General features: G+C 40.0%; 1 protein-coding gene across 2 annotated transcripts in view; it reads right to left on the bottom strand.

Moving 5' to 3' along the window:
- The window catches only part of LOC128758729 (glypican-6-like), a 108,710-nt gene that overhangs the window by 46,912 nt on the left and 35,333 nt on the right, over window positions 1–26,465 (bottom strand). For both annotated transcript variants that reach the window (XM_053864998.1, XM_053864999.1), the window contains exon 3: window positions 4,579–4,970. In XM_053864998.1, coding sequence (XP_053720973.1) covers window positions 4,579–4,970 — 392 coding nt within the window. The remainder of the gene's footprint in view (window positions 1–4,578; window positions 4,971–26,465) is intronic.

Genomic DNA, 26,465 nt, shown 5'->3' with positions numbered 1-26,465 from the left:
TCTTGTGGCAGTCGCTGCCGACACAAAATAATGTCCCCTGAAACGTTATCTACGTTATGTGGCATGTCCTGCGACACAGTAGCAACAGTTTCCTTTATTCACCCAGACAAGCGCTAACATGTTAGAAGCCATTTCCATGCTGAGGAACCACGAGGCAGAGCGTCCGATGGGCTGCTCAGCTCATCTGGGCCTTCAATCATGCATACGTTATGTGGTCCCACATCCCTGCTGTTAAAGGTCTGCAGTCGAGTACAGATGTCAGGCACAAACAGGTTTACTTTGGCTGACAAGTAACCCTTGGGCAAATGTCACAACATTACGTCTGACAACCCCACTAAGTGCATGCTAAAAAAAAAAAAAAATCCAGGTGCAAAAATTCAGTCAGAAGACATCATGTGGATTGAAAGAGTCAGGACTTGTGACAATCCAATATGAACATTTTGTCTGCATCCCATTGATTTTTCTCCTTCAATTTAAACCGACCCGAGAGAGAGTCGTGTCCGTCACTCCGCATGATCGCGCTCATTTTTCTCATGCAGTCTATGTCCACCGCAGATGAGAATCTTTTAATTAAAAGAGACACGTTTAGCGCAGCACATTTCGCCGTGACGTGCCAACCTTTTTTGAGCCAGTCGCCATCTGCCGTCACAGCGCTGTGTCGAGGCCTTATCCCCTGCAAGCTGTGTGAGGCTCGCGCCAGAGACGCAGCTGATTCGCAGGAGGGAGGTTCATTGGCGGCAGCTGCACAAGTTATTCCCGGCAGAGTTTTACAGATTTTCCTTTTTTGTTTTATCGTCCAATATCGCTGCGCATCTACACACAGAACTTGTGCTTTATGTATGACATCATGCATTGATTCATTAATCCAGACAGAAGCAAAGGGTATAATTTAATGATCCCTTTATATGTAAAACACGGTAACAACTGCTGAATTGGCAAAAATGCGGCCACAATAATGCAACAAACTTGAACAGGATGGTAAGATACAGAAACAGCATATACAAATATGCTCAATATACAATTTTTATCTGAATCAAAAGGACCGCAGACCTGTGTTGGGTTGAGCAACTGATTATATATTGAAGGAATATTCTCTCCTTTTAATATTTCAGAATTTGGAGTAGAAGATTAAACATTGCATCTGGCACAATATACAGACCTGTGTTGGGTTGAGCAATTGATTATACATTGAAGGATTATTCTCTCCTTTTAATATTTCAGAATTTGGAGTATAAGATTAAACATTGCATCTGGCGACTTGGTGAATTTGTGTGGTTAATCCTTCAATGTCAAGTCATGTAACATTGTCAGTCAGTAATAGACATTTAGACATTTACTGTAGTCATTTTAAAACTTTTGCATCAGTTAATAATCATCTTATTGCAACACGAAATGTATTTCTACGTCAGTGGCATCATCAATTGCAAGAGAAAGGAGTTGCCACGGCAGTTATATAAAGTGAGAGCCCAAAAAGTCTGCGACAGCATTGTCCAAAACAATAGCATGTCCTGCTGCCCGGTCTTTTCTGTTCTTGAAAGCTCACTCTGTTATCCACGGCAGAAAAACGTTCTGCCAAAGCGTAAGATTTTGTCGAGATGCCTGTAAAAGGGTTGTTCAATTGTCAGTTCTTTGAAATGGACGATAAATCTTGTGAACCAGTCCAGCTGGGAACTGGATTTATGTTCACCCAAGCAGGGGGGTGGTGTCGTCCATGCAGGCAGGACTATGATCAGATGATAGTGAAACCACATTCATGAAGACAAAATGACGTGACAATTTTTTCCTGACACACTAAAGTTGCATGTCAAGATTAGGAAGTGCCTCACAGCAATGTTAAACAACCAAACAGTGCCTGGCTGAAATGAGTCCATAACAAGCTCAAAATGACATTTTAAGCCATAAAATACACCGCACAAATCCCCCAGTCTAAAATACCCTGCTTCCTTCCATCATCATGACTAAGTATCTTCTGAGGACCGGACCTGCAACACATGCTGTCGCTGAGTGAGTGATAAGTGCTGTAAATCCTCAACTTTAAACCATTCAAATGCTCCAAATCCCCGCAATCTTCCCTGAGCAGGTTTTACTGTGGCTGGACTGTGTTTTAAGTGCCCCGAGATAAAACTCTTAATGGTCATCATAAACTGTAATCCAAAGAGATTCTGCTTTTAATCCAGAAAACCGTTCGGTACAAGTCAAGCGCAATCCCATTTTCCCCGGCGATATCCTTCGTACATGAGCGCGGCCAAAGCTTCTGGTCGGCAGTAATTATACGTGGCTCATCTTGTCGGCGTGTCATCTGGAGCACGAATACGTAACGGGTGATGGCTTAGAGTCGGCACGTCTTTTTGGCAGCATCACTTTTTCTTTGACAATTCTTTGATTTATTTCTCAAGGGAATTCAGAAATAGCCTTCTGAGCTTCACTGCTCATTAAATTCTGTCAAATATTGGTTGGTTTCAGGTGGGAAGTCTTCTTTATTGTGGCACTCAAAGGACAACCAACAGCCTTTTACAGTTTACAACGTGAGTAACACATGGTCATACCAGCAAGGCAGAAATAGACTATTATATTTTTGTGAGGTTATCAGGGTCTTTTTTTTATACACCTTACGTTACTTTTTAGTGGAAGTAAATGTTAGTGGAACACATGACTCTGCATTACAGCATACAGGAAGAACAGTGAAGGATAGTTCACCATTATTTCAGTCTTTGCAGAGAATTTTTGTATTTTATATTTATGTATTATCTGTTATTATATATTTTTATTATATACAACTAAATGTTATTTGAGGCTAGTAACTGATTTAACGTTATTACTTTTTTAGTTTTATTTAATATTTTTCATTGCTTAATTTTCAAACTTCAAATGCCCATATACTGTTATGTACAGGAGACTTTGCACACTGTTTTTCCTTTCACACTCAAAGGTGATTCCAGCAGACACACCTGCAACCTTGGTCAAAGTCATTTGTCGCGTTGAAACTTTTCTTCAGTGGTTTCATGATCGTGCTGCGCTCTGACAGTGCTCGGCAACGTCACCTCGCTTCCTGTCTTCACTTCATAATTGATGAGGAAGTAGGAAATGAGGGATTTGATCTGGAGCGAGGGGTTAACAGCCGGGGCGCGTACGACATGTAACTTTCACGTCACTCTTAATCCAAGAGGAAGGAATCGTTTGAAGCAGAAAGCTGGCCAAGAGTTTTCATTTGATAAGACCGGCTTGACTTGGCAAGGTCATTTCGTCTCCACTTGTCACCAGATTTTTGTCCTTCATTTGAAAGATAGTTTTATTCCAGCCCAATGGATGCCGTTCTCAGTTTCCATGAGTTAAAGTAATATAAATTACACGTCATATTTTCAATTTCAATCATAACATCAATGGCCAAGTCAACTGTTTAGAACACCAAACACCTTCCAGCGTTATCTTTTATTTAAATGACAAACAAAAAAGATTTCACTCTTGCGTTTTTTTAGGCACCTTATTCATGTCATTGTAGCGAAGTCCGAAGTGTATTCACCTCTGGAGTGTGGTTGGTGAAACCAGATGAATTAGCTTCACAAACAAAGAAGCTAGTGATGACTTCTAATACACATCCATCAAATAGAACTCATTTTCACAATCGACAATGGTGAAAACACAATGAGAGCATTGCGGATTCTGCAGACAAACTGTCAGCGGCAACCTCTGGAGAGCTGCTCTTTAATCTCCACTCCTCTGACCGGCTTTGCTCTCTGTGGGTGATTCTACTGCAACGCTGGATTCATGTAAGAAAAAGCCTGACACCGTGGCGCTCTACACATCCGTGGATCAATAGGAAAAAAGGAAAATCATAGTCATTTGAAATCAAAATATTTGTTCTTTATTTCCCAGTCTTTTTGATTAATTATTTGACTGTCATCAAAAATTGAAGCAGCACAGGCTTCCTATATGAGATGATAAGTAAAGATAAAAATGTGCATGGAGTTTTAACACACAGCGTCCTAACCCTACGATACATTAAATAATGTAAAGAATTTGCTCCTTGAGGAAATAAATACAAATATATATTTTTAATTATGTATCAGATATGTATTTCTTAATAGTCTATGGAAAGCAGGACATAATATGTAGAGCATCTTCAGACTGTGTAGCTGAGAGAAACATCAATATACTCCCGACGAATATACATGCAACAGAATTATTTATACAATCTTGAAGCATGTATTTGCTACAATAGAAGTGTCGTGAATGAATGTATCTTTGATTATATCAGTCTCAACGCTGTTGGTTTTACCGTTGTTTTTAAGAAAAGCAGTGTGTGACCTCCAACCGCCCTTCATTTTTAATGTATATTTTAGTACACATTCATGTTTTTTTTTTTTTGTTTTTTTTTTTGTGATTGGGACCCACCGATTCACGAAACACAACTGAAGAATCCGCACACACTGAAAGTGGCATCGGAACCCACTTTTTGCACATGATGATGACAACGTGTGTTTATTATCAATGAATTGTGAATAGATTTCAGTAAAACATACAGTAGCAGCGGCACCAAACGACGACAGCAAAAGCATTAGAAGAGAAAATGAGTCTCACCTTGGCAACTCTGTTGGCAACCTCCCGACCAACCATAAGACCTTGGACAAATGTCCGAGCAGATACGAAGGCCCTTGTGACCTGGGAGTTCACTCTTCTGGGAATATCTCCAAAGGGCTTCACTTGATCCGTGTATTTACTGACACACTCCAAGTAATCGTCTGTGAAGTGGTACTGGGAGTTGAGCAGTTGAAACAAGCGCTCCAGCAGCCGGGACCAGAAGTCATTGAGCATCTCCTCCAGGTTGACATTGCCCCCTGTGTAGTAGCGTTTCAGCTCAGTGAACAGGTCCTGGAACACCACAGAGTTCTGCCTGTACAGTTTCCCATAGGCCTTTTTAAACATGCTGCTGAAAGACTTCTCCGAATTGTCCAGCAGCTCCAAGAAAAACTCTGCATGGATGTTGGAAAGAAGAGGGGGAGAAGGAGAGCATTAATACTGGAACAGTGGATGTTTCAATCAAAAGCACAGCCGACTACAGCTACAGCTACAGTGATCTCATGTGAGTGTCTACAGCAGTTGGTGCAGATATGAATTGACATGGAACAAACTTAAGCAATGTAAATGTTTCATTAGCACATAGCAATAGCATATATTTACATCAACGTGAAACTCTGGAAGTCTGGCTGGAGGCAAACCAGACATCTGAATTCGAAGTGAAGCTTACAAAAAAACTTTTATTTAGGGCTTAGTGTGTAACTGATTTGGGAAAAAAAACACTTTCTTTTTTTTTTTTTTTTACAAAAATAGAGGAAACAAAAATGAAATATTCTAAAAAAAAAAAAAAATACTGGCACAAAAATTGAATCCCATGAAATCACACTCACTATCATATCATGATTTGAAATCAAACAAACAAAAAATCTACTGACACAACAAAAATGCATCTTGTTAAGTTGTTTCGAGATACATATTTGTATATAAAATCTGTGACAAAATTTTGTGAGCTTAAAATAATTCAAAAGATCACAAAAGAAACAAAAAAATAGACAATATGTAATATTATGTGAAAAAAAGATAAAGATAAATACAACATGTTCAACATTAATGTTAGATACAAAATAAAACATAGTGTGATGACATATTTACTACTACTGTAGTCTTTCAGAAATACAATGGTGAGAACTGCGCTAGACACTACAATGTTTACTAGCCAGTGCTACCAATGGTTAGCTGCAGTAGCCGGTATCATACCATTATATCAAAACAAAAACAAAACGATTTGATTCTAAGAGCAAAGAGCTCACACCTCAAAGGGCAAAAGTTTACATTAAGTTATCAGATCTGTCTTTGCATTTTAAATGACATTAAGCTCACAGGAAGTGTACGTCATAACACCTGTGTGTGCAGTCATTATATATATATATATATATATATATATATATATATATATATATATATATATATATATATATATATATATATATATATATATATATATATATATATATATATATATATATATATATATATATATATATAAAATTCTCCCAATGGGTGGATTGATTTATCTTTTAATTCTCCTCCTCTGTATTCCCTGTCATTATCTTAGCAGCAGAGAAGACAGAAAGGGAGAGCAAAAAAATGAAAACTCAAGAGACAAACAATTCTTATCAGTCTCTGAAGCATGAATATAGATGAATGCATTATCTATAGGTTGAAAAATAAAAACAAAACCGTCCACAAGTCCAGTATCAAAGATGTGGGGGAGCCTCACCAAGGCTTGTCTAATAGGATTGCATGTTCCCTGACTCTCATGAGTGGAACGGCTGTGAAGATCATACGATTTCTCTTCATGCACAGAAGTCAGGCATTACTCCTTGACTCGTTGTAAACAAACAAGGAGCATGATAATATATGCAGCTGTGTTTGCAGGGAACATGCTTTGATTACGGACCCATGCAAAAATACAGCACTGTATTATCCCTTCTAGCTTTTCTTCCTATTTTGCAAGTACAAGTGACACGGTCGTAGGGCAGGTGGCGATGCAGGCAGTTGGTAAACTGCAGTGTAGTTTTTACATTGGTATTTACCACTTCCCCGCTACACACAAGCCCAACACGCTTTAAATGTGGGCAGACTCTGGAGTCAAGGTTTCCTCCAGTCCTCATTAGTTTTAACAACTTGTTCAGCCAAAACCCTCCATCACGCCACAGAAATGGAGCCGGCTGTGAAAAACAGGTAGCAGACTAGTCCCTAGTCACTCATTCTAGTTTCGCGCTGCTGAATGACCTGCCATTACACCTACATTTGTTTAAATATTGAACGCCTGCAGGGCCCTTTTCATTCCATTTTTCCAATTAGGCCCAAGGACATGTAAGTCCCCAGTGAAAATCCCACCTGGAGTCATATCTTTGCTTCTATAGAGAGGAGGACAAAGTCTCATTTGAAAGAAACATGATATCAAAGATGCTAGACGCTGAGAATACATTTAAAACAGCGTAAAATCGCCTTTGTTTAATCCTTTAATTGTGGCCATATGGAATTGTAAGCACCATGAAAGACTTGTCTTTCTTGTCCAATTAAAAGTGTCCAAACAATGAAACTTCTTTCATACATACATCTGAGATAAGATTGAGGCAAAAGTCTAAAAAAAGGAACGTTCCAATTATCCCCACATGCATTTGTAAATCCAATTAATTTACTTTAACAGCTGCAAAATGAGGATCGGGTGATAATTTGAATGGAATTAAATGGGTCATGTGATTTTTCCTGCAACAGACAGAGGGAAAGTCACAGAGTGGAGAAGTTGAAACGGCCAACAGATTGATTGAGAAAAATTAGCAATGCAAAACCTTTTTCGGTTTTTAATAATGTGAAAGCCAAAAGTGGCTCGACTTGACCGGAGAAATTCCTATTATATTCCTATCACTCATCCTGCCCCCGCCCCCAAAATGACATCACATGAATTTGAAAACACAAACACAACTCTCTTATATAAGTAAAGAAAAAAAAAAGATCACACACAAAACTCTTTATTTGCCAACTTGATTCACTTTTGGTCTCTAGTCCAATATGCAGGTTTATTTTGAAAAATCTCACTCATTACTTCTCAGCCTTGTTTTGGACTGGCTGCCAGCTTCACCAGTGACCTCCTGAACATGGATGAGATCGCTCCCTCAGATACCAAGATAAGAAAGTGGATGGAGCATTTCCAATCCAGGCATCTTGGAACATGGAGATGATCTTGGCAAAGCCTTTTCTTTTTAAGAAATGGGCCACCTTGTGCTGTCGTCATGCACTTCCCTCTTGTACTGTCCACCCTTCGCTGGTTAGTTGAACGTCTTATTTTGATTGATAGACTGGATTTTTTTGTTCAGTGAAAGCACTTCATGCAACTTCTTCATGATGGGAAGTGAATGAACATTCATTATTACAAGTGTACGCCTTTATTTATTTATAAACAATAATTGAAGCTCATGTGAGCACAGGGTGCAAGACAGTTAAGACGGAAAGCTGTGTCTTTAGCAAAATAAATCCAAAGACAGGTTCATATTTCTCCGTCGAGCTGCTGGTGTTTCCAGTGTGTCAGTTTACCAATTTGTCAACGCGCTCAGAATCATTTAGATGAGCAGTCATGCACCTCCCCAGACTTGTCATCAGCAGCGTTGGATGCTGATGTTTCACTGGCCTCACCTTGAGCTGTCATGTAGGGCTGCAGCCATACGCATTTAGCCCCAGTCCATATTTTTATGATGCTTGGGTGCCAATTTGACTTGTATCGCGAGGGTGATTTATTCATTGAATACATTCTAGTCTTATTCTAGTTATAAATGCAATATCTTCTAGTCTTAACTAGAACACTGGAGCGCAGTGTCATGGGTGTATCATATTTCAACAGTTTTAAAACACACAGATCACCCGATAACACTGCAACACCTGAAGTATAAAGGTCGATGGATCTGAGCCAAACATCAAGCGTCTCGTGACAACATTTTTATGTTTTAATAATTTATATTAGAATTCACCATGAATGAACATGTCCTACCTGACGGTCTGGCTCGGAGCATGACTAATAAGGAGCTGATAATTCCCAGCACGGACAAAAGCGGTCTTAGATCTTGCACTGCTCATCAGCGTGTCATCTCAAGGGAGGAAAAAGCGGGACAGAATGTGGGCTGGATTCTCTTTTCTGCCTCATGAAATGAATTGAAATCATTTGGGAATGAGCCTCTAATTACAGATTAAGTGAAAATGGACTCATATACAGCGCAAAAGTTTTGCTCATCTCTTACACCATCCACAAATTTTAAATTTGGCTAAGTGTAACTATATATTTTCAATCTATTACGTGCTGGTCCCTTTAAAGGGAACATTTGTCAGAATTAGTTAATTCAGCAAAAAAAAAAAAAAAACCTCCAGCACCCTCAATTCATCCAAACGTGAGCACGGCAGTGGAAACTGATAGCACTTTTTTTTACAAAATGAATAACTTTATGGCAGGGTAAAATTCCTTTGGCCTTGAGGGATGCAGTCTGATGTGACTTTCTTTCAGCCACAGCAGAAATAGTGTGATCACTATGTCTTGAGCTGACATGCTGTCACCGACTTATCTTCTCGTGAGGGTTAATGTTTTGGGGATGATCCTGGCATTGTTTAATTTTAATATTTCAATAGGGATTAAAGTGACCAATAAAAACTGTCTTCAATTCATAACAAACTTATCATTGAGTTCAGACTATTCATCATTCTGTAGACATTTTTCCAATACCAACATCCATCTTTTCAGACAGATTTGTAAAAAAAAAAAAGAAAATGAAGAGGCTTCGCATTTTTACTTTAGTTATAATGAGGTCATAATCTTCCTTCTATGTCCTCAGAGCAACTGTGTTCTTGTTACATGTCCTTGTTACGGTATATACTTTTTTTCCCCCTTTTTTTAAATATAGCTAATATTTCCAGTAAACACAGCATGGTGTGCTTTTCTCATTGGTATATTCGTGAATAATTTCAAATGATCAGTCACATATTTGAAGGTTAAGAAGATGTGTGTTTTTGTGTTCTGCCAAATGACAAGACAGAGGAGTCTGGAATTAAATTTAAACAAGTCAAACAAAATGGGTTTTAATGCAATGGCATTATTTGTTTAAAATGTATTTTATTAATTATCAATCCATGTACAGCATATACTGTATATCTTTGTATATACGCTTTATTTAAATATTGTGACTACAAATAAAACCTTACAAGATCTTCTAAAGTGGAGAATATCTTGCCCACAAAACTATGTAAAATTCAAGTACAGATAAAATATTAAGTAGGGAAGCACCAAAAATTGAACCATCGAAAGAGAACACCTGATAAGATATGATATGATATGATATGAAACGCCTATGGGCAAAAGTGGGTCTGGGCTGCATATAGCGCTAATAGCGACAGTCACATCACAACAGTGGGGCTTAATAGAAAACAGTGTCTGTTTTGTTACTTTTGTGAATAACAGTTATATCTATAAATGCAATTGTGTGAACAATATTTTTTTATTTTGGTGCATCCCTTATATAAAGTTTTTTTTATTATTAAATTGCTTTATCCTCTATCCATCTATTTTATTTGCAGTTTTGCTCAGACCTCATGAGGGCTGCATTAACACCGGCAAAGGGCCGCACGGAGCCCCCAAGTCGCACGTTGACTACCATCAAAAGCAGCGGAGATAATAATAATAATAAGTTCTGTAATGAGTTCTGTGACCATCACTTTCAATAGATAGTGAAAATGTACCGATGAATATGACCTTTCTGAATGAACACCAGTGTGTTCCTCCACATATGGAGCTTAAGTAACAAGCTCTACAGCAAAAGCCAGTTTTCCACTGAATACACATCAAGTGAGATTTGCCCAGGACCATCCACCTGCGACACAGCAGCGTGGAGTGTTCATGTTATTTGCCTGTGCTACGTTCTGAGTGATACATTAATATCATGAGACTAGGTCACTCAGAGCCTCTAAACTTTGATGACAGCGCATCTTCTCCCGTGACATTGTGTGCAGTGATACTGTACACCTGAATGGCTGCGTGGCAGAATCCATTCTCCTCTCACATATGATGTATATCGCGATGAAGCTGACAACATCAATACCAGGCTCTTATAATTAAATGTGCCCGCTGAAGGATACAGGGCAAAGGGAGGGGGAGTTCTCACAGCCCATCAATCACAGAGTGGCAGCTCATTTAAAACATCTTTAAAATTAAAGTTGCACCCACCACAGACTTTTACCAAGAACAATTGTGTTTTCTGACAGCAAAGGGAATCTCTGCTGAATTCTCCAGGATTGAGGTTGAGTGTGGCGGACCTTCGTGGAGCAAGCTGACAAAGAGAATGGAGAAGGAGGCCGCTCTTAAAAATATATCACTTTGGCTTAAGTTGAGGCGCAGTGAGTGCGGGATGTATGAAGAGCCGGGGGTGGGTGACTGGGAGAATTGGCGGCGCGTCATGAAGACATCAGAACGGTGCTGATGCTCAAAAATGTCAGCTGGTTGCTAAAACATCTCAATTCAAAGAGGAACAATTTGTTCAGCAAAAACATTGGCTATCAATCACTGTGTCAGTAAAGAGGAAACCAGGTGGATGTTCACAACAAACGGGGATGTTGGATCAAATACACAAACAGAGGCAAGTCTGACCACGTTTGGGTGCACATTAGACTTTTCTTTCTCAGTCATCACATGGACACTAGATTCACAATTTACACACCCGATATCAATGTTTTTGACGGATTGGGAATTGCTGAGACGATGTCCAATTCAAGTGCGAAGAGTCAGAGCTTCATGTTTTCAGATGAAATCTCTTCACAGTCAGCTGCTCTGTGAGTTCAGTACAAAGCGTGGAATGGACTTCCTGAACAATTATAGAGAGGCAAGACACGTGCCTAAGGAAGTCCAGTCCACAGCAACAGCAGCCAGTTAGCAAACACTAATGCACCCGGAGCAAAAACTCCCTGACTCCAGTCCTGGGATGTGAGGCACTGAGTCAGTGAAAACCCAAAGTAGACGTAAATAAAGTGGAACACTGGCGTTCGCTGACAAAACATAACATGAGCGTGAGACAGTGAAGTGAGGCGTCGCAGCATTCGATTTGCAAACGCAGTGTGTCTCTTTAAATTAGTCAAATATCTCAGACGCTGGACTTCAGACGTCTGTTATACATTACTTGTCGGTCGGAAAATGGGATTTATTTATGCTCCCAGAGCGAGTATATGATGTTTTGCTGGTCAAATTAAACAACGTCCAGTATCCATTCACTTTCTACGTAGGTCTGTCTTGGAGTGTGTACAGGTCCAACTCTTGACACAAATCTAGATACTATGACACTACTCACTTCTATTAACATTACAGAAACATGAATTCCATTTATTGAAAAAAATTAAACAGAGAGCGCTATATGGGTCACAACCAATGTTGAGATGGAAAATGTAGTTTATATCTTCGAAAAATTCTGACAGGGATCAGGAATAAAACACTGGGTGTCATCCTCACAGTTTACAGATCTTATTATGCAAATATTGGACCTAAAATGAACCTGAGTATTAACACGGATCCATTGAATCATCAAATGATCAGTCAAGAACCTGCTGAGTCAAATAATCAACTCCATGCTTTGCTGAGTGAAATCGAAGGGACGGACAGGGAGTTTTATCCTTCCTACACTTTCCTATATCCCTATATTTCCTATATTTAGTCTACTATCATCAACAACCTTGACAGTCAATTCTTACCTTAAGCGTTAAGAAGAAGCCCACATATCCAGTGCATAATAAACAGCATTAAGATTCAGATTTGCAATAACTGAACATGCATGTGTTGCCCACACTGGACTGCATTGCAGCTCAAAACGGTCTGTCTTCATTCCTTTTTCATCCTGAGCACAACAAAGCAGCTATCTTGAGTTTTGTAACCCAAGTCCACAGACAGAGTTTGTGCGGGGGGAGGGATCGTCCACAGAGGAAGAGTGATGAGGCTGTCAGAGGGCAGGGCAGGTCTTCTGTGAACTGTGTGAGGTGAGTCGCTGACTGGCAGCTGTGGCAGGTGATGTCATCAGGGTGCCAGCATGCTGATGTGGAGGTGATTGGTGATGAAGTGTGTGGAGGATTGGTGTTCTGCGGTGGAAGATCACAGTCAGGGCGACAGAGTTCTGCCAATGTCACTCATATTGTACAATGAGAGGAAAAAAAGAATATACTTTATAGTAGTTGTTACACAGTTTTATATTATATTATACTGTAAATACGTGACGCACAAGTATCACATTTACTGAAAAATAGTGAAATAATGACATTTAATGGCTCTTCTGTAGAGTATTTTTCTCTTTTGAAAAATATATCAGGCTTAAAAAAAAAGATGATTATGTGCACATTTGGCTGGGAAATGGACTCAAACACCAAGAATTCTGTTCAGGAAGTTTGAAAGGGTTTTGTTCAATTACTGTGGTGTTTTGAAAAGCAGATGAAATGACTAATGCAAACAAATGTTAAACCCCGAAATCACTATTCTCTAAACCCTACTGTTAAATGTAAAAAATATAGCCATCATTTTGCACGCCCTCACACACACACACACCTGGCACGCACTGAGCGTTTTCTCTGGCCTGTGACCACCTAGATAAGAAGCCCACACATACTTCTCAGTGCCCTGTTATTAAAGCCCAACACTGTGTGCACTCAATTTAAAATTACACAGTGCCACTGCAATAATCTCCACACAGGAATAGATACATCCTACCCTGGTGACAGTTCAACTTCTACACAGGGAAGAATGGTGAGATATTGGCTCGACTGTGGCTGTAGTTCCAGAGAAATGTGGAGGAAAGTTTCCCTGGATAAAATCTGCCAGCCTGCTAAATCCTGGACCTGCAATTGGTTGAGAGTTTTGACAGTGAACAAGCTGCACGGTTGAAATATGCAGAACTTTGAACAATAAAACAGCCAAGTCATTTTTTCTTGATCAGGTTTACAGTCACGAACGGAGGATTATGCTGATGAGCAGCTCAGCAGCTGACTGCATGTTGATCATTAGCAGAATTAATGCAAACTTTGCCAGGCTTGTGGTGGAGGAATAGGGATTTGATTTTGGCTGATGATTCTTGATTAACATTAATTTCTCATTTCTTAGAGTTAAAATGTGATTGAAAAGCAAAAGAACGCAGGATGATGTGCAAAATAAGAAACTGCTGACACCGCTGGAAGATTAAGAACTAGCTACTGACAGATGAGGATGATTCAAAAATGATTCTTAAAAACTGAAACGTTTGAATGAAAAACTCCAGATTCATTAGATTATTATTTTGTGAGATTAATATTCATGAATGCATCTGAGATGACTGATATTTACGTACAGGGAAGCTCAAGCGTCTGCATGAATCCAAAGCTACAAAGTAAAAAAGTAAAAAACACAGCGAACTGAACATCATCGCTCTTTTTTTGATAATGCATCAATAGCACTTGTCTCCCCGCTGCAAGCACATTCTGCAATCCCATCCAAAACACCACCATTTTACTGTCATCCGGACCAACAGATCAGCAATCTATTTGCCTGCAAAGCACTTTGAAATTTCCCTCAAATAAAAGCTCCCTCATAAATAAACATGAATCGTCTTCTGATATGGTGAAGGAGTGTCATGATTAACAACAACAAGGTGAAGAAGGCACAGAGAGACCAGAGATCAGCGCAGTTACTGACAAAGAGGGTGATGAACAGAATCTAATCATTCATTTAGTCATCGATTTCCATGAACTTGTTTGCTGGAACTTATCAAAGCTGAGGGAGAGAAATCATGAGCAGCAGTCATGAAAATGGATTTCTCTTATTCTTGTCATTGTCAATACTCCTTATTATAATATATATTTTTTACATATAATTGCATAGTTTGATGATATTTTTGCCGCATGTTACAACTATCTGTTTTCCTTCTAGCTCTTATGTGCTTAGACTAACAGTTTTAAACGTATTCTGATAAAAATACATTCGACATCCGGAAACTTGGACCACTAGCGATCTCTCAGTGAAAAATTGATGAACCACTCTCAGTAGTTTACATGAGAACAAATTAATACCATGCTCAAAAACGTGTTGCTCTTGGCAGCAGCTTTCTGGCCCATCAGATGGATTTATTTTTTTGGAGTCTTCTTCTCCCAGACAAGGACTTCTGTTTGCTCTTGAGACTAGAAAAATTTAAGCTTCGTTTTGCCGTCTGTTCGGTAAGAGGTCCATTCTTAATACAACTAACATCCGACTTACGACCTGCTCGACCACGGCCAGCAGATGCTTATTTTTTTAAATTCAATGTCTGGCACCACAGCATGTAGCAGCCTGGCATGGTGTACGACAGTTACGGCAGCACAGTATCCCAGCATCTCACTCTCACACACAGCCATCTACCACTACAGTAGTAGCTAAGTCGGATTTTACTTTTACTGGAGAAGAAATACTGGTAGGTGCGTTAAATAAATGACATAATAAAAAGACACAGTTTATGGCTTGCTGTGTCTTCATCAGATTAAACAGCTATGGGTATTTGCCTAGCAATATATTCAAATGTCAGGTTCAAAATGTAGACGTTGAAGCATCTTTTTAATCCTGAATGTCGAAATATTTGGTCAAACTGGACTGTTTTGGTCCTTATCAGCTTAAGAGCAGTACAAACTGTTGCAGTACATTATGAAACACAAAGTTTGAGTGATGAGTGTGCTATTGAATGTGGGCCATCATAATAGACATTATGAATGTGTGCAGCTGGCCATATATATGAACATGTGACACACCTGGTATAGTTCACAGAGCCCAAGTCTGACATCCCTGGTTTAAACAATACATTAGTCTCATCCGCACTGGGAGCCCTTTTTTCAGGAACTCATCTTTGGCATTTCCCATCAGAGGTTGCCACAGCAAGTCAGCCTCCACCACCTGAGCCTGTCTTGCACGTCCTCCCAAGTCACGCTGCATGTCCTCATTTACGCCCCTAAGCCCATTAGTCGATGCTAATTATCCAAAGTCAAGTTTCTTAAGACCTTCTGAATTATACACATTTCAAAGCACATCAAACGATAATGTATAATTGGGAAAATGGAAGCGCATTGCTCCACTGCTTGACTTGCAGTGCTCTGTTAAACGGTGGTTATTAAGGAAGGTATTAGGGAAATAAAGAAGAAGCAAAAGATGAGCTCAAACTGAACTGATGGGTAGTTTGTCTCAGAAAAGTGTGGCCCATGCAAGAGACGTCTGAGTGAGTCTCTGAATGTGACCATTTCATGTCTGTGATCTGTGGAGCTGCTGTGCTGAGTGGGCACTTTTTCCAAGTATCCCAGTAGATGTAAGGACCAGGATGCTGTGGCCTCAAAAATATTGACTTGGAAGGTGACAAGTCGTTGTCCACAGACTCTCTTACTCATAAATGATTAACGGTGATTCAATAAAAATTCTGAATTAAAAAGTCTTTTTTTTAAATGCTGCTACTGTAATATAAAACACTTTTCTGTACAACAAAGTTAGTCAGTTTCTATTCATAGCTGATAGAGTAAGTTAAACCAAAATGTTTGATGAAAACTGTTTTGACACAGCAAAGTCTGAAACCACACGTTGTTGTACAGCCTCTATAAACTAAAAGTTTGCAAACTGTGATGCTTCTTCAAAGTCAACTTTTTCGGGCAGGCAGGGAACAAGGCAAACATTAAGTAATCTGGTGTTGCACCCCACCAAAATCTCTGCACTTTGGTCTGACAGATGGCTGGAATAGACACTGTTGGGGCTACAAAAAAAGGATGATGGCCCACAGTTCTTTGCGTTCAAATGATGCCTCAATATTCAACTAGTGTGCAGTTTCTCTGTTGGAATAACAGCCTATGAACGGTGTCGTCCACCTCACCTGTTTCCCTGTTAAGGTCAGGGCACCAGGAATAAGTTGGAAACTGAATGGACAGAACGCTTGACCACATAGAAATGAAAAGTACGGCCTGTTGCTATGTACAGTAATGTACTTTTCACAGATAGAGGGGGAGATTTATGTGATTAAGAATACTGTGGTTAAGAGTGGAGTAAGGTGACATCTATCATCCTCATGTACAGTATGACTGGATATTTTGTCCTTGAAAATTATGCGAGGATTGCAATTATTGTTTATGACTGCTGACCATAAAATGTGTCCTTATGAGGCATGACTTGTCTCAATCTGTATGCGTAATCTGCATCCTCGAGCCAGTGCAGTTCTCTTCTGCTGGACCTATAGCCGTTACTGGTAGAGACCAGCATTAATCCTGGAGAAAGTAACTGTATCACAAAAGGCCATGGAGAGGGTCAAGAGTAAATTACCAAGAAGGACTCCAGATCATGTTCTCACTGTCCGGAAAATGATGGCAGTTTGGAGCTTTGATTTCAGGTTTGGACCTCAGGATCACATTGGTCAACTTAATCTTGAATCACAACACTCACACGCGTAATTTTTATTTTATTTTTTTGTTCCATCAGCCTTTAACTCTGTACCAATTCTCCATGTCAATAGCCCCTCTGTGCATAACTTTGTGCGATCAGCCAGGAGCGAACTTTGTGGAGTTCTTGTCTTTATCTGAAGCCTCTAAAATGATTGTCCTTGAGGAAATTAATTACCTTGCTGCGCGGTTGCGCTTGTGTAGAAAGTGATTTCCCGCTAATGAAAGCTGAAATACTGTCATCTCCTCAGGTGTCTCTCATTTTTCAGCCTAATAAGTCGGGTGTCGAGTCACACGTTGGGAACCACGCATGTTGACACGCGACTGAAGCGCCTTTGCAACAAATGCAGGCATGTTTGGAAACTGCAACCATAAGATCTTTATTTAAATAAAACAAAATGCAATGAGGACTAACTACATCAGACTTCAAAGGTGAAAATGAAATATTAAATCTTGGCAGATGTGTCAATTAAAGCACCTTAAACCAAATGATCTGTCAAGATAATTGAGATAATGAGTTCTTATCATGTTTCATTGCATCTGATTAGCGAAGGCTGAAGTTGCGGTCTGATATTTCTCTGGTTACATAACAACGTCAGCTACGATTCGCATCATGAAGAAGAGGTGCGTCAGGCAGGTTCATCAAAAGACACATCGGAGCCCATCGTGCATTTGAAAGAAATGCTGCCTTTTAAGTGAAGGTTAAATTACCAAGGTATTTTTAGACAGGGATTCTACTTGAGGAACTCGGACTTTAGAGAAAAAAAAATAAACTAGAGAACTGAAGAGACCCCCACCCCACCCCCACCCTCCTCTTTACTTGTGTACTAAGCGACTGCACTGCGCCACAGCTCTGCAGATTGATCCTCTTATTTGTTGTGAATAGGACCATTCAGCCCCAGGCTCAAGCATGAAGGGATGAAATCCTCCACTTTCAAACCCTTGTGTTCAAATCTAAGAGGGAATGACAACGAGTTTTACCAAGGCAACTGTGAGCCGTGATGGGCATTAGCTAATAATGGTGAAGTGGGCAGAATGGCTGCACGTCTGAGAGAAAAAAAACAACCAAAAAAAAAAGATTCAGTGCAGCGCCAAATTGCCTTTGAGCATTTAATAATAACCTCTCTGCTACAATTTCAAACTTTGAAGTTGGCTCTAAAAAAAGGCTCTCATCTTGATCCATTAATATTAGCATTATCTTAATCTGGGATCAAACTCAATGACAAGAAACACTGTTACTTGTAGTGAACTGTCTATAACTGGAAGCAAGAACTGCAAGAACAAATCTTAAATCAACAAATCTTATCAACCTTAAAAAATACACACACAAAAGGAAAAATCAGAGGCTGTTGCACGCTAACAACATTTCATTGGCCACACAGAGTAGCGCAGAAATCTTGTTGCTTTTAAATCCCACATTAGTTTCCACACAGTCCCCACCACTTTACATTGTCTGAGATGTCAAGCACTGTGATAATGATTTCATTGGAAATTGATGATTTAATTTATTACATTTGTTGGTACCGAGATGTGTTTTTTTGGGAGGATTTCGAGCTGTGGCGCCTCAATAACCCAAAGTGGATTATGGAGATTTGCTGATTTCCAATGCAGAGCTGTGGGCTGTCATGGCGTTGGTGAAAACGGGTCAAGACAATCCTGGAGGGCATAAAAGTTCGAGTTTTCTTTCAGCCACCGGAGGTGTGCAATCTATTTTGTTTACATTTTACTGACATTAAATTGCACACAGAAAGGACACAACACTTTCATACTCAAGATGTTTTGGATTTTTTTAAAATACACTCATATACATTCATTGTTATAGCAGAGGTTTATTTCAACCCCACATCGAACATACAACTCTTTTCATCTCAACTTAATCTGGGTAATTTCTGCTCCATGTTTATTCATTTTCTTTTCCCAGACATATTGATATATTGCTGTTTCTTAATGAAGTCCAATTTGATTTTCAGTGTCCTGCCATTAGACTTAAGTGAAGATTGGTAGATCCAATAAGGACACAATTACTGATCCCTTTAAGAATACGAGTGAATCATTCATCTTTTTGACAGTGTCATTGCACTTCATTGATCATCACTCGTTGACTTCACAAGGATTCTGAAAGCGTAATACCCAGTCATTCTTGTTCATTTTCCATAGGCGATGTGCCAGTGGGCTTGAATGCTGCATCGGGGTTTTTCCACATTATCATCTGAGAACTCAACTCTCAGCTTCACCGGAAAGAGACTATGTGCTTTCTGTCTTTATATACCTGTATTGAGTAATCGTGGTTTGACATATTGATCTGGTCTAGTCAATGGTGGTGATGTTCCTAGCCTTCTATACTGCCTTTGAGAACCTTGAATTTCCTTCTCTCCTGCTGAAATTTCACCACAATGGGCCGTGGTCTTTGGCTCCCACAGTGGGTCGTTTGATCCACTGTGCAGGGTCGATATCAAGTTCCTCATTGTATCCTTTCTTATCCCTGAACTGGTTCTCCGTATATATATATATATATATATATATATATATATATATATATATATATATATATATATATATATATATATATATATATATATATATATATATCCAGCTGTGTTGGCTCATTGCCACATCCTCACCCCCATGACGTCATATATTGACATTGGGAGAGTTGCATTTTGTGTCCTATACTGATGAAAAGGGCATGTTGCTGAGGCATTGGCAGCATGACATGGACAAAAGACAGAGGTTGGGGTTATGTAAGACATGGCATGGCGTCCCCTTCATCCTACGTACATCAAGCAACGGTGCATTTTAGTCATGGTGACTTTCGGTACTGTCACTATTGATAGCAACTGACATCCAGTGGGATTCAGTGAAGGGAGCTTCACTGAAGTATCACAGAGTGTCACTGTCTCACAGAGAACTTTTTTATTCTGTTTTTGCGATTCCAGTCTTTTCCATCTTTATTTTTTTTGTCATTTGTCTCCTGCTTGACAATTTCTTGATGTTGGCTTTTAACTATAGCTGCCATCATTGCCTCCAATTGCTCATTTTTGGATGAATTTCTCCAAACCATCTTGATTCTCCGCGATACGCTTTGTCATGAGCTTCACTATCGCAGACTCAACTTCGGATCACTCAATGGTTTCTTCCATCAGACTTTGTTCCAGGTCTGTTTTCTGTCAGTGTTTGAGCCGATGTCTCAGCATAATTACGACAATGACTGTCATTTCCCGTCCTCAGGGGTCCAAGCACCCTGCCCTGCCCTACCACAATCTTTTAAAATAGTTATGTCAAATCTACCCGGTTCTTTATTCTGGAGCCCTGTTTTTTGCAACCATCCCATCTGGTGACTTTTTCAGAGTTGTTCATTTGACGACGTTGTCTGTGAATCTGGGGAATTTCCAAATCCTGAGGCAGATGTAAAAAGCAACTACAGACAAATCTAGCAACAGTTTTTGAGGGGGATTGCTGCATTCACACTGCGGCACATCTCCTCCTGCTGGTGGCAAAGGTACTGCACATGTGAGATAGATTAATGTAAATTCGGCGATGACATAATTAAGCCACTTTTCATTCCAGTGGTGACTTTCCTTTTTGGAGGAGACGGCAACTCTGAATCTCATTACATGGACGAAAGTAAAGCAGGCTGTCCTTCCATCAAAATTTGTATGTAAGATGCTTGCCTGTTAGAGCAACAATGCGTAACATTTAGACATAAATAGATTATTTTCAGATTTCCTGAGATGACAGGTTTCATTTTGAACAGTCCAAAATAACAGAGTCCGACTGTCCAGGTCTCTTTTAAAAGCTCCCTAGGAGTATGTAACTTTCTCTGAGCGAGCCACCCGGAGGTGTGTTCTGTGAGTGGCATCACAGTTCCAGCCCCAGTCCCACCACAACACTTTACGGCAGATGGGCAGAGCAACCTCACCAGCGAGCTGAGATCCTTCGTTCACATCATGTCAAGTGTCAATATAGGAGATGCATTTACAGCCTGGCAATAACTGAGAGCTACAAAAGGCATTTCATCTGATCCTGAAGTGGCAATGTTTCTACTCGACTTGTAAGTCAATTTTGTGTTCACTGTTGTCTCTGTTGTCATTAAACAAATGTGTATATGATTGTTGTTTGTATATACATGAAGTTTATATATGTTTGCAGCGAAACAGATGAACTGCAGTGCTAAAACGGTATAGATATGTGTATAGTCTATATTTGTGCATAGTGAAAATAGTTTTTCAATAAATTGATTGCCAGCGAAAATGACAAATTCTAACACAGTTATGGATGTCTGCTCTTCGTCGTATTGCACTGTCTAAGCGCTCAGTGAATATATAGTTGGCCAAACCGATTAGCCATGATGCTAATAACCGAGCTAGTCATGTTGGTCAATATATTGTGGTGATACACAGTGTATAACAGTGTACTGGACTTGTAAAGCATTCTTTCTGCTTACCGCGGGTCTTGGGTGTGTTGCCAAATGTGGGGAACTTATTTGTGAGATGATAACTAACGTGTAAGGGTCCGTTACTCATTTTATTGCGTTTATCATAGTGTAGTGTAGATATAGCCAGAAAAAACAGATTAGCTTCGACATTAGCTGCTAGTGGATAACGTCTGTGACTAACGTCCGCTAGCATTTATTAGACAGAAAAATCGTTTCGAAATCGATTCACTGTCATTTGCAGTGTTTGTGGTCCAGCTGGTGTGTAACATGTTATCTCTCTTGTTCTATCTGTAGATGCTACCGTTGAGTTCTCTGATCTGAAGACCTGCTCGGTGCTGCTGAGAGACGCAACCAGTGCCACATTTCATCCTCCCTGGCGATTGTTCTGGAACTGATTGAAGAAGAATAGTTTCTAACTCTGACGTCTGTGTCCACAGTCAACTTGATATAAATGTGTGAATTGACCTTTTGATGTCCACGCTCTGATCGCCGTTTGTCAGCTCCTTGTTGAAACACGTGACAGTCATAAAGTCAGAGGAAAAACGCTGCTCCTTCATTCATCTTTATTATTCTACAGCGCTGTAAACGACGGTGGCGCAGCGCGGCTTAGATGAGAGCCGATGAGATGAACATGAAGGTTTTCTGCATGTGTTCACAGAAGAATCCTGTAAAAAACATCACAATGACTGATGTCCGTCACGGACCCGTGATGACTCTTACGGATTTATTTCTCATAACTAAAAGATAGTGGGTTGTTGTCTCTTCCTGCCTCTCCTCACTGGCTGCATGACAGAGTTCGATCTCTGATGTTGAATGATAGATGCTTTAGAGTTGCCTTTGAAAGTATAAGCTGGTCAGTTTTGTGTATGTTACTTTCTGTGATTACATTTTTCGCTGTTTTGCCACGGTCTTTCCTCATAAACAAACGTGGGTTGTGGGACAGGACCGGAGACCTCTCTCATCGAACACACAGCCGCTGTAACTTGCAAGCTTGGAAAACTACAACCTTATTTTACACGTACTATTTACTCTGTACCTGTCTGTTATTGACTACTAGTTCCTGAACTCGTTGAAATACAAGTCTACGTGTGTACACACAGATTTTAATCAAAAGAACCTGTTGCCAATCTGTCCTTTAAGTATTAGGAGAGAACTTAACAGATCTTGGTTGACCTTTAAGAAGAGCTCTGCAAATCCCACCTCATATCACAGGCCGCACGAAGTCAAAGGAAAGTTTAACATGATGATTGAGTCCAAAAGGCCAAATCACTTTCATAAGTGGCATTTTGATGACATTTCCTCGGTCTGTTTAACCTTTTGTGTGATTCATTTTTCTTCTTTCTGTGTAAGTTGTTATCTGCTGTGGCTGATATTTTCTTCCATGTACCGTTCGTGCCTGCTTGGCAATACAAGCTTCTATAGGAATCCCACACTTATGCGATGTGAGAGTAAATGATATGTCTCTTGGTCACTGCAATGCTGAGCAAAAACATAGGTGAAAATTTCTTGAAAACAAAGTCAGATGCACTTTTGCTAGATACTATTGAAATATTTCCAATTCAACAAATGTTAAGTCCTGCTGAGGAGGAGATTTTATGAGCCCGGTGTCTGTCTGTTCGAATGAGATTGCGCGAGTGCTGCACTTGTTTATCACAGTTGGGGGGGAAGAATTATTGTCAGCAGTCAAGGAAAGACTTCTGAACTGAAGAGATAACGCAGACTACAAAAATGGGCGAGAAACCAGTGCATAAAAATCTAATACATGAATGATACATTTGATATGTACTGGTTTCACCCATGCCAAAAATAATTAAATTATGCACTTTCCGCAGTTTCATAATCTCCCCCAAGTGTGATCTTCATTTTTCATTATTGGCTGCAGCATGGCACTCTGTTTTATTCATTAAGTAAGCAGAATTTCCCTGCTTCACTGAAACAGTCCGGACCACACAAAGTGCTCCTTTAATTACTTCAGGAATAATTATTTTGAAGCCACTAAAGTGGAACACATTCCTTTATAGCCCACACTCGGAGTGAAACGTTGAGAAAAGTTCAGTTGGTGGAGTTTGCGCTGCAGATTTAACAAGACTGCCGTTGAAACAAGTGCTGCGAGGCAGAGTCATGAAGTTTGGAGAAGTGTAGAAGTTATTCAATATTAATCAAAACTAGTTTTTTCCCTTTCGTCTGAAACGACCCTGAAAAATCAACAGAGTAAGGAGACAGAAGTTCATATTTATTAAGATCTTATAGCGCCACATGGAAAGTGTTTGTCTTTACTTCGCCAACACAAAAACAATAACTGAGAGGGCATAGCTCTGGACACTGACTAATGTGACAATCCTTTTCCGGGACCAAAGACTTTCAATTTTCTTCCTATCAACCTGCTTAATAACAAATGCATGTGTGTCTCATTTGAAAAGCTATTGTCTTCCTGCGGAAGTTAAAGGTGCCATATCTTCCCACGTTTGAGTGCAAATTGAGCCAAGGGTTAGGACTTGGCTGAGTAACTGCATAAAGGAAGGAGGGCACCGGTGGTTGAGCATAGATTAATAGTATGCAAATTGATCAGGTGGATGAACAAGACGTTGAAATGGGTGCAGATTGTGCTCGAAAATGATGTGGATCTAGGATGTTTGACGGCAGAATAAGCAGGTGAAAGAAAGCAGGCATGCGTTGATAGAGAGTTGTTGTTTCTGTTTCTGACCTCCACAGTCTTGGCTTCAGCATAAAAGAAATGCTGCACATCGAAACAGTCTCATTGTTTCAACTGGAGCATGTTGCCCTGTCCTTTGTGCAGAATCCTTGAGAGACCATGTCTTGTCAGCGGAAACCTTGGGTCACATTATTTACGAAAAAAAAGCAACAACTCATCAAAAGACTGAACAGCAATACTGAACACAACTCATCTTTTAAAAAAAATGTAGGAGTTGGAGCATCTGAACATCTAATTCCAGGGTATACATTTTACCTCAGACCATTTCTGGATCATTAACAGAGCGCACCCCATGGAGACCGCCTACACGTACTCGATGTAATTCCTCCAGAAATGAAAGCATGCTGGTCTGTCCTCTCATTAGTTCGCTACAGAGCAACATTTCAGAACATCTTTTACCACAGATATTTTCAACCTTCTTTAAGCCATGACACACTTGAGTCAATGAAAAAATATGGAGGCTCACGACCAAAGGAATCTCAGCCAACGCGCAATTGGGCTTAGTCGAAAGTCCTGTAGAAAATCCCATATTATCGGTGAAAAATTGAAGCTACTGAGACTCGGCTATTTTATTCATGTTGCAGAAACAAATAGCAGAAAATGCATTTGTTTAAAAATGTCTCAAGAAAAGGGTTGGCAATATGGGAAACTACATTGTGATATATATTTCTTTATTTTTAATAACTTTTGATTTCATCACAATCTCAAAAGAATATAACCGAATCCATGTGATCTTTTCACGTTGATAGATTGTCACAACATTCAAATTTTTCATGACTTAATGACATCATATCACCCACCTACACATCCAGACAAGTGGATGAAACTGGATCATTCCTGACACTCTCTCACAACATACTAGTGTGCCACACCAGGTTGAAAAACACTGTTCAAGTCTAGTATGTAACTACAAAGATCAGGAGAGAAAGAACTGGGTAGTGAAAGCTTTACACGGGATTGTCAGTCTTTACCATCAGCTCTGTCCTCGATGTTTGCTTCCAGAAGAAGGTGTATCACAGTGGATACCTCTGACTCCGGGAAACTGACACTGCATACCGCTTTGAGCTTCTTATGCCAGTATGAATACTGTCGTGTGTGAGTACATTGGCAACAGAATCTTGAATTGCTGAAATTGACTAGTTGCCAATGAGGATATTTTGATCAAGTCAACAGTTTCTCAGCAGCATTTTGAGCAGAAGAATTACTTTTACATTGAAACCCTCTAAAACTGCATCAGCTGAAGTATTGAAGGCAGCACTGAGGTCTATCATCTACCTGGCATGAAAAACAAAAAGACCCTCAACAAGAACCTGTGCGGTGAAATGCCTACCTGACATTGTGCTGTGTTTCTGCCCATTCAAGTTGCCAAAGAATGGTGGTAGTGAGGCGGAATTTGATCTGTCTGAAGTGTCACGTCTGGGTATCATTGCTGTCTGGCTTGAGCTACCACAGACGGGTCAAGGACGATGGTCACTCTTCTTAGAGAAAATCAAAAAGTGACATGAACTAGTTCAGGTTTAATTTGGATGCAGTTTAGACATCTGCTGATTTGTTTTATAATGGATTATGGGAGAGAGAGGGGGGGAGTAGTAAGAGGCCTGTGATATGATATGCTCCCTCCATTAACCAGTGTGTCTGTATTAAAGCCAGAATGTGAACTGGGAGAGAACAGTCAAAGGAGCAGATGCATCTAAGAAGTTATCCAAAATGGTTCGTGATGACCTGTCAGTCTAAGAACATGAGTGTTATAGTTATTTTTCTTAATACTGAAGTCCTCAACAAAAGCATTCACATGGTTGGATGTATTCTGTCCTCTCAGACCTGATATCTCTCTCAACTGTCACGCCACATTCTGTTTGAGGCTCCACTGCGGCTCTTTCTGATCTATCGGGAGAAACTCTGGCTTCTTTGTCTGTGCGACGCCTGTCACAATGGCAGTGTGAGGCTGTTTCCCAGACGTATCGCTCTTCAGGGGTGTTTCCCTCAGAAAGCATCATAGTCTATTCCACATGAGGAATCTCATCTCTGACTACCCGGCATGAACAAATGACGGTGGAATTCAACTTGTGGCCCTGTCCCCTTCCTTATTCATATTTATCTGCAGAATGTCTTCTGCTTTCCGATGATGTGGTGTGTTTCTGACTGCTTTGTCAGAGTGATTGATGGGTAGTTCACCGTGCACTCTCCCATCACACACTGCGCATAAATAGCCTCTCCCCATTCCCCAGCTCAGCTGGTCATTCAGTTTCATGTTCACCGAGCACTTCTTCCCTTGTAAAAATGGTGTGTGCCACAATTAGGTTGTGAGTCATTGGTTACAAC

This window comes from Synchiropus splendidus, chromosome 5 (assembly GCF_027744825.2).
Source record: "Synchiropus splendidus isolate RoL2022-P1 chromosome 5, RoL_Sspl_1.0, whole genome shotgun sequence".
Lineage (NCBI taxonomy): Eukaryota > Metazoa > Chordata > Actinopteri > Syngnathiformes > Callionymidae > Synchiropus > Synchiropus splendidus.
Note: the sequence above shows the minus strand (reverse complement) of the source record. Positions and strands in the feature narration are given on the sequence as shown.